Source organism: Branchiostoma floridae, chromosome 14 (assembly GCF_000003815.2).
Source record: "Branchiostoma floridae strain S238N-H82 chromosome 14, Bfl_VNyyK, whole genome shotgun sequence".
NCBI lineage: Eukaryota > Metazoa > Chordata > Leptocardii > Amphioxiformes > Branchiostomatidae > Branchiostoma > Branchiostoma floridae.
The window spans coordinates 89,912-100,076 of NC_049992.1; the positions used below are offsets into that span (position 1 = coordinate 89,912).

A 10,165-nucleotide genomic window follows, 5' to 3' on the forward strand; every position below is an offset into this window, starting at 1 on the left:
GAGGAGGATGTACTATGAGCTATGCGAATATAAACTAGCAATCAGCTGCTATGATGAAGCCCTAAAGAAAGCCGAGAATGAACGGGCGTTGCAGATAAAGGATAAGAATACTTTACTCGATGATATGGCGCTATTACACAACAACCTGGGTGACGCCTGGACTGAACTGGGTGATTACAGGAAAGCAATCAGCCACCAAGAAAAGACTCTACAGATGTACAAGAGTATTCATGGCCAGAGTGCAGCACACCTTGATATTGTTCGTGCCACCCGCAATTTGGCAAAAGTCTGGGGGATGCAGGGTGATAACATAAAAGCTATCACCTACTATGAACAGTCACTGCAGATGTGTAGGAACAACAATGACCACACTGTTGAACCCCTAGACATTGCCCTCACACTTCACGGCCTTGGGAGAGAATCGGCGGCTCTTAGAGATTACGAGACAGCAATCAGCTACCTTGAACAGTCACTACGGATGTACAGGCATATCTATGGTCAGAGTACACCACATCCTAGCATTGCCAATTTACTCAGCAACCTAGGGGGAGCGTATAGAGATTTAGGCGACATGAACAACGACCTTGACTACGGAAAAGTAATGGGCTACTATAAAGAATCACTGCAGATGTACAAAAGTATCTATGGACAGAGTACAGTACATCCTGAATTTGCCGAGATATTTGGCAACGTGGCTGTGGTCTACGGTCTCCGCAATGATCACATGAAAGCGAAAAGCCACTTTGAAAAGGCAATTCATATTTACAGGAGTGTCTATGGCCATAGCACTGCACATTCTCTGATTACAAATTTTCTCGTTGGCTTGGCAGATTCTTTGTTCTGGCTTGGTGAAAGGAGAAGAGCATTGAGTATCTGTACAGAGGCATTGTCTATGGCAAGACTGCTAGGCCACCCATCAATAGAAGAGATTGAATTGATGCATTCAGTATACAGTAGAAGCCAGTTAATTGCACAACGGATTAACACACACTTCTGTTAACTGCTCGGGATCCCCAAATCCCACACCGGTGCGTCCCAGCTATATAACTTCGCATTATAGCACCAGCCGGATAATTGCACGAATTTCACTGGCAAATAGGCCGTGCAATTAAGCGGCTTCTACTGTATTTTTAGTTCTATCTAAAGCATTCCAACATACTAGCAACAGTGCAAACATAACTGGTCAATGAATCTTGTGTTTACCCGAAAACAGCCTGACTGTGCAAACATCCTCTTGCGTTAGGCTAGTGATATTTTAATATCCAAGCAGATGTAGGGTGTTGGCTTTTCCTGTATGTATGTGTGTGTGTGTATTCTTAAGACAGAGCTGGTAACTAAAGGAAGTTTATACACTATTGATATTTCTACCGTTACCTGTCTATTCAATAGTCTGTCAATCTGTCAATAGCGATGTAAGGCTATCCATGGTCTTTTCAATGGCTATTATCAAACTTGTTTTGTATTAAGATTAGAATTGTTGTGATTGAAAATGTGTCATTGTACCATAGCCATATGTGCCCGATTACACATGGAATAACGTAGCCGATAACGTTACAGTTCCTATGTGTGGACTACGTACTACTAGCCAACAGTGCAAACATGATAATTGATGAATCTTGCACTCACCCACAACAAACTACTCAGAAGTCGTCTTTCGTAAGACTATTCTTAGTCAGTCTTAAAGGACTAATTAAGGGTTAATGACCCGCCCCGAGGTGTATATGGTGTCATAACGCCTGGTCCTTTCCTATAACTACCGTTTAATGAGGTGGTTATAGCAAAGGACCAGGCGTTATGACACCATGTACACCGAGGAACAGGCGGGTCATTAACGTTATTATCATATAGCCTACCCAAACTTGCAAACTCCTGTATGACGCATAGATCGCTTGGTAATATACGCGTGAATTCCTTTGCCGAATTTCTGAAAATTCACATTTGTTCTTTGTTACATACATTTGTAAGGAGATTACAGATTGGATTTTGAAACCAAAATGTCCACAGAAAATATTCGAAACATTGCAGTCTTTGGCTCTTTAGAACAACTAAACTCATTATCAATGTTAACCGAAGGAGCCATCCCTCCTTCTTGCAGTCTGTACTTATTCCCTATGCTCTGGCATATGTTTCGCTCCTTGTCATTGGCCAATGGCTTCATATCCTGTGTGTATTGCTCCTTCTGATAGGTTAGAATGAATCGACACCGGCACCGGTGTCGATTTGCATCGACACCGGCACCAGTGTCGATTCATTCTGACCAATCAGAAGGGCGATACACGCCGGGCTGGCGGGAATCTCTGTGTTACGGCGTCATAACCAACGTGGAACGGGGCCTTCTGATTGGTCCGCGGCGCCTGGCTATATGATAATACAGTAATAATGCCATGTGTGCTCGACGTGATTGGAAATTAAACATGAAATTAAACATCATACACTTAAGATGAATGGAATATTTGCTACATTCTAGCAACCTACAAATATGATCATTTATTAATCATTTACCTTCAAAACAGTCTAAACGCACAGGTATCCTCTTCTCTTAGGCTACAGCTAGTAGCAATTTTTCCATCACCAAGCAGATGTATGGTATTGCCTTTTGTGTGTTTCAATTAAACTATTGTTTTATTTTTACTGCATGACTCACCCGGTGTAATCATGTATGTATTCAGAATTAGTGCTCGTCCTCTTGAAGTAGAAATATGGCGATACATGCGATTACCATTGTGCGAAAGAAAGTACATCTAAAGCAGTGAAGACGAAACATATTTAATTTCAAGTGTTCATTTAACCGACCTGAAAGTGTCGCTTTCTTTAAGACACCCCCTCCCCATAGTCACAGGCGACACATTCCTCTTCAAATAGCAGAACCCACAAACTGTAGCAAAATTGGGGCTTTTCGTCTTCCCCTGCTTTCAAAAAAAGAAATCAAACCCAAACTGTTTAGTACAACCTATGAAATAGCCAACACTAGTATAAGACTAGTCTCCTTTTAGAATAATGTTGATCACTATCCAGAGTGGCATGTTTGCCCCTCATGTTTCTACCATGTACTACCATGTACTTTCAATTGGACATTGTGCATGAAGTTGCAAATAAACTTGTTTGTATGTTCTAACCTGGACTTTGATTCTATGGGTACCATTCTATGAATTATGTCGGTAAATAATCTTTCCCTAGTTTGAGGACGTCTATAGCTTCCATGTAAGTGTAGAAACCTCAGAAAAATATGGGTAGGCAACAGTCAAATATTCTCAGTTGCCCTCTGTGGTGTGCATATCTGCTGCATTGTATACCAGTCTGTTAGAGAACCCGCTCAACCACTAAGTAACGTCATAGTGTAAGCAAGAGAAAATGCCTGCGACCTTTCACCTCAGGGTGGTATCTGCCCTGCCATGCATGACGTCATCGATGACGTGCATGTAGAACACAGAGTGCACAGAAACTACGTACTACATGGGAAACCACGCACCCACTCGACTCTGAGTTGGAAATCTGTAAGTTTCGCCAGTATCTGTAAGTACACTGGTGGAAACAGTTTAAAAACATTAGGTGGATCGACGCCAAGACGTTTCGCTGCTACATGTACGAGAGTCTTAAATCCCAGAACTCGCCTGTGCACGAAGAAAGTGTCTACCAAGGTAGGTTCACACCTGTGACTTCGAGACATACAGCCGAGATTTAAATAAGTCTTAGGCATCCAGGTGAGATATAGACAAGTCCTTGACACCTAGCTAGGTGGCATTTATTCACGTTTAAAACCATAGACAGGGCCTATAGTAGTTTTTCTACGACTTTTAGACCAATGGTTGTCACAGGGCAGACTTCATTCGTAGCCAGTTTCCACTTACGTTTGTTCCATATCGAGCCTCCATGTCATTCTTCGTGGAAGGGGATAGAAAACGCTATTTTTGTAAGTGACCTTTCTTTGTACATGACTCCAGCATGCATCTTCTTCATTAGCAATGACGTTGTTTAAAGAGGACATAGCCTACATGTGCATCTGATGGTGGTCCCTGTTGTTCTCTGACTTTTTATTTGGATCCACAATTACCCTAATACACAAAAATAGATATTTGCAGCACCTTGTGCTTAACCCATGAGTAAGCTGCGGTGCTTATCTTCCACCACTCCTGTGGCATGTCAGAGGTGAAGCTTTGACATTTCAATAGTCTGACTCACATTAAGCTTAAGTGGACGAACAAGTTAGACACCATTTCATGCAAAAGTGGCTCCGTGGCGGATCAAGACAGAAATATCGACAACATAGCCGGTCGATTTGTGCCACACGGGTGGGAATATATTATAAACAAATTTTAGCTCTCTGAGAAAAGTTTGCTACACTAAGTCAAAATGGCATCAAACAGTTTTGCATACTAAACAGCATGTGCATGTGCTGCCTAGACAGAGGCTTTCTATCGCTTAAAGGCATCCAAAGCAATAGTACAGCGTTAAAAGTGAAAATATTCTTAATAAGGCAGTCTGTATAATATTGACATCTAATGCACTATTTTATTAGCACATTTACATCATTATATCATAAATTAAGCCGTTAAATCCGGCGCAGGAACAAGTCGCATGAGGATTCCTGATCAAGTCCTTATTTTTGGAGGGTTCCAATAATAAGGAATATCCTCGTGCAACTTGTCTCTGTGCCGTTTTGAACTGCTCAGAGTATGAATTATGATGCAAATGTGAGAATACAGTTCAGCAGATGTCAATATCATGCAGATTGGCTTAAGCTTATTCAGAATATTTCCCCTTTTAACGCTGTAATATTGCTTAGGATGCCTTTAACGATTACGCTAAAAAGTTACTAAATTTAAACATATGTGTTCGGTTCACAGTCGATGATCGGTTGGAGCGTCCCAGCGTATGGCCGCCTATTTCCCTGTATCATTAGGGTTACCGCAGCCCTTCTCGTTGGACACGTGTTCAATCCACTGCAACGTTTTAACCACTGTAGTCACGACATTTCCATGTATGCTGATGAACAAATAGGAAAATGACTGACATGAATAGCAACAGCCTCGCTAAGAAGCTGCAGAACTTGGAGGCTCTTCTAAAGAAACATCATGGCCAAGAAGTCGGCTATGGAAGGGCATTGAGAGAAGCCATTATTTCCATGGATCCCTTTATGCAGGTAGAAGTCCTGAAAAGTCTTGGAGACCTGCACCTTGAGTAAGGCAAGCTCAGTAAAGCTCCAGCAGAGTTTGACAAGGCTGCTGCCATGTATGCCGTTGCCCTGCTGCGCTGCACAGATCCAGACATGGGACAAACGATTCAACATCGAATCGGCTACCTAGAAAAACTCTCAAAACAACTCCCCAATGGCTATGCCCCACAGTATCAGTGGTTGTCACCAGACTACTGGGGCACTACTGACAGCAATGTCTTAAGGGTGGCAAAGACATGTGACAAGTTGGACAGAAGAATTGGTAATCCATGGCGCTCTGTTGAGGACACATACACAGACACATTAGTGCATGCAATGACAAACGGTGACGTGTTCTTGGAGGTTGAGGTTCTAAAATCTATTGGTGATCTCTACCTTCAAAAAGGCAAGAAACTCTCTGATCAAACCCAGCTCTCCAAGGCAGCTGCCCTGTATGGGAAGGCCCTGACAAGATGTGGGGATCCTGGGACAAAACAGACTCTGGAACATCGTATTGGGTACGTGGACAAGATCAAAGGAAGGGTGAGTACACACTTGTCACAGGATTTGCAGAGTATGAAGATGCTCAAATTGTGTCAAGATTTAGAGAAATAAAAATGAAAGGTTTGGTACAATAACTGATCCTGATTTGTCCTTCTAAAAAGCGCGTCAATTGATAGAGAATAGTTGAAGAAGCATATATACATCCCGTGTACTGTCATTTATACAGCAAAAAGGACATCTACATGCTGAATTTATTAATCTACCAATTATTTATCTACTTATTAAATTGTACCATGGTGGGTAGTTAGGCTGTGAAAGTTCAGAAAAACATTTTGACAAGTGAGCTCTGTTTGGTTATCAGGATGATAAGGCTAATCAAGATAGTGGAACTTTACTTTAGAACGGCAGGGATTTCATCACCCTTTCTATCCATTTACTGGTGGTCACTCAGTGGTATCAACAGTAAATATACGTACGGCACATCAAAGACTGAGTTATCAGAGGGTATTCATGGGGAATTTCACGAGTATACAATGTCAGTGTAAGAACATAGCAAAAGGTAGGATTAGCGAAAGCGATCTCGAACCAGGATAGCCGAACTAAATATTTTACTGGTCTTAACAGAGAAGGCGGAAAATATGGACATTATTTACCTGGGAAAAAGTTTCCTCTAGCTCATTGTACAATGGACCTTGGACCACGGGTTAACGTCCCGTCCAAAGGACTGTGAACCTTTCCAGCAGCGTGCGTGTCGGGTGACTGATAACACTCGGGAATCGAACCTTCAATCTCTTGATCCACATGCAGGGTACTAGACTAGAACGCACGCGCTAGGACTAAGCACGCGCTAGAAGACGTGATAGAACAATCCAGAATAATTCTATGATGCACAACACAAATGACAATAGTATTGTCATATGGGTTGATGATATAAAACTATGTTATACTAAGATTGATAATGTAAAACTATGCTATACTACTACATTCAATTGCTGATGGACTATGTACAAGTAACTGGGGACTTTGAAAGGCATGAAAAAGACCATAAAAAGGCTAGGTATACTAAGTACTTGTCTGTCGCTATGTAGCAATCCTCACAATATTATCATGCACAGCCATTGCCAGTATATGATTGATAAAATAAGACTGCAAGTTTGGGAATGAAAAAGGTACCATATCATGTAAACGTGATGTATTTCTTACCAGAGAAAGTCTGTTATATATATATATACTAAATACTAGGCTATCGCTTTGCAGAAATCATCACAATCGAGAAGAAGAAAGGTGACCATGCAGTGGATGGACAGAATCAGAAGTGGCGTTCCACAGGACTGTTCCCCGTATACTTTTTCACAAAGGTGAGAAAAATTGTTCCAAAGGACGAAAACTGCGTTATCGATATAGACTGAGTTATCGTGTGTATTTTGCAGATTAAAAGAATTTTTACAATGCAATAGTAATGATGATAATATGCCAAACAATTTTACCTCTTTTGTAGCAAAATGGCGGATGAAGAAATAGCCAGTACCGCAATTGGATCAAATGAACAAAAGAGCCTAACAGACAGGTAGGTGAACTATATATTATTGTATAGAAATCAAATGATAGATAATCTCGAAATAAGATTAGTCAAGCGAACTTCCATTTTATTTAACTCTCCGTATTTCTCCGTCTATTTCAGTCAGTACAAAGACCACCTTAAGAAGGGTGACTCCTCTCTTGCCAGGGCAGACCTGGACTCAGCAGAGCAGCATTTTGCAGATGCACTCAAGATGGTACATGTCAGAGGTAAGACATAATCTTTAATAGCAATCTAAAGAGTAAACATTGACTTGTAAAAATTAAACATTGACTGAAGGAACACAAAGGTGGATAATTTTACTGTAAGAATTTTCCTCTTGGATGATTGTAATTCAAGTGATTTTATCTAGATTCCACAGCTCAGCAGTACCAGAGAGAGGTGGAGCCCCTGTGTAAGTTGGGGGATGTCTACAGTAAGCGGGGTCAGCAGACAGGAGACGGGGGAGACTTTGTCAAAGCAGCAGCGCTCTACAATGCAGCAATAGCCAGGTCTAAAGATAAACTCTTCAATGGTAAGATGCTAACAGCTGTTAAAGAAGTAGAAAGCTCATTTCTCAAATGTACCTTAGGTAATCCTTGTATGATCGGCCAAGATGACACAGAAAAACACAAGAAACAGCTGAAGGAGATGCGGGACCAGATCAAGCTGGAGATGGAAACCATTGACCAGCAGCTGGATCCCTATGTACATGATGAGGATGACCCACGTGTCAAAGAGATAGAGGCAAAACGAGCTCAGGCTGTCAGGCACTTGTTTGAGAACATTGCACGACAAAGGAAGGAGTTCATCAGCCAGCTTGTAGAAGAGTGTATTGGGTTAATGGGTCCCCCTCCCTGTAAGTATGCGCTGATAGGTTTGGGTTCTCAGGCCACTGGACTGGTAACTCCATACTCAGACCTGGAGTTTGCCATCTTGGTAGAGGAAGAAAGTGAACAATGTTTTGAGTATTTCCGCAAACTCACCCACTATCTACACCTCAAGGTGGTCAACCTAGGAGAAACCATTCTCCCAGCACTGGGAATAAAATCTCTCAATGACTTCTACTCAGAGAATCCCCTTGACAACTGGTACTATGACTCTGTTACACCACGTGGGTTTGCATTTGATGGCTCCATGCCAAAGGCAAGCAAGACTCCGCTGGGCAGGCAGGGAACAAGGAACGATCCACCACGTGAACTTATCTGCACCCCAAGCAACATGGTTTCAAAACTTCAAACAGATGTCACATTGTACCTGAAGGAAGGATATCACCTTGCCAGTATCTTAAGAAACCCATGCCTGATAGCAGGAGACCAGGATTTGATTGACACGTTCAAGAGGGCGGCAGCAAAGATATTGCAAGAAGATGGGGGTAGGATTGCTCAACAACTGGCACAGGAGGCACTGAAAGAAAATATCACAAGGAATAGTCTTAACAAAGCAGTTACAGCAAGTTTAATTGATGTAAAGAAGGAAATCTACCGCTTCCCAGCTGTAGCAGTCGACTGCTTGGCACTTTCTTCATGCATAGTACCTACCACAGTTTGGGAGACAATAGAAGAAATGGAACAGCAGCAAGTGATCAGTCCCAACAATGCACACCACCTGACAGTGCTTACCAGCATCTCAGCAGAACTCAGGCTCAAAACCTACATTGCAAATGGTGGACAGAAGGAAAACCTGTCAGCTTTGGCCTCAATGGAAACAACATCACCTGTACGTGGAAACCACTCGGCCTTACGTTCCAATAATGAAGAAGTCCAAACAGTTTCAACTACGAGAGTGTTCCATGTACAAAATGAAAAGCAGCTTTTGAGATATTATCATACAGCAGTTCCTCTTAGAAGAGCGTTGGCCCAATGGTCTGGAAAGAAAGTTCTACATCCATGCAATGATTTCTATGATGTTTCTCCGCGAGTACAGGGAGTTATGTACTTTGAGCTGTGCAAATATAGTATGGCTATCAATTACTTTAATGAGGCCCTGAAGAAAGCTGAAGATACTGACATTGACATTGAGCTGTTTCTCTCATTTGAGCTGTTTAAGAATCTTGGAGATGCTTGGATCAAAGTTGGTGATTTCCATAAAGCAAAGGGTTACCTTGACCAAGCAGTGAAGATATACAGAACTGTCTATGGCCAGAGCAGGGCAGATCCTGATCTTGCTGTCAAGCTAGGGTTAGTCTGGCACAAATTGGGTGATTACAGAAAAGCAATCATCCACTATGAACAGTCACTGGAAATGTACAGGACTATCTATGGTCGGAACACACCAGAGCCTTGTATTATACTGTATAACAACTTGGGTCTAGCCTGTCACGATATGGGTGAATACAAGAAAGCTATTGAATACTACCAACAAGGCCTAAACTATTGCAAAAGAATGTTTCGTCACGGCGGAACGCATCCTGAAATTGCAGTCTTGCTTAATAATCTGGGCGGATCCTGGAACGTCATTGGTGAGTACAGAAAAGCGATCAGCTACCATGAGCAGGCGCTGCAGATGAGGAAGCGCATCTACGGTCAAATGTCGGCACATCCAGACATCACCACGTCACTTAGCTACCTGGGGTCCGACTGGCGTTCTCTCGGTGATTACAAGAAAGCAATCTGGTACCATGAACAAGCTCTGCAGATGTACAAACGCATCCATGGCCAGAGTGCAGAACATCCAGAGATTGCCGTCACAATCAGCAACATAGGGGGGGTCTGGGAAGCTCGTGGTGACCACAGGAAAGCGATCAGTCACTTTGAAGAGGCACTGAAGATGCTCAGAAGTATATTTGGCCAGACTGTTGAAAATCCCGACATTGCGATCCTACTTAACAACCTTGGGAATAATCATTTAGCGCTTGGTAATCACAGGGGAGCAATCAGCTACTTGGAACGGGCACTCCATATGTACAGACGTATGTATGGTGAAAGTCGCTGTACATCCTCAAATTGCCA

The 10,165-nt window shown here is 42.4% G+C and overlaps 1 protein-coding gene and 1 long non-coding RNA gene across 2 annotated transcripts in view; both read left to right on the forward strand.

The window, feature by feature from the left end:
* LOC118430786 overlaps nt 1-5,182 on the forward strand; it is a 10,079-nt gene extending 4,897 nt beyond the window's left edge. Inside the window, exon 4 of the mRNA XM_035841808.1 lies at nt 5,141-5,182. Within this exon, the coding sequence (XP_035697701.1) occupies nt 5,141-5,182 (42 nt within the window). The remainder of the gene's footprint in view (nt 1-5,140) is intronic.
* Nucleotides 5,183-5,619: 437 nt separating this feature from the next.
* LOC118431055 lies at nt 5,620-7,223 on the forward strand. Its single transcript, XR_004832921.1, has 3 exons — nt 5,620-5,695; nt 6,914-7,014; nt 7,155-7,223. It is a non-coding gene; the product is annotated as an uncharacterized LOC118431055 (long non-coding RNA).
* The last annotated feature ends 2,942 nt before the right edge of the window (nt 7,224-10,165 follow it).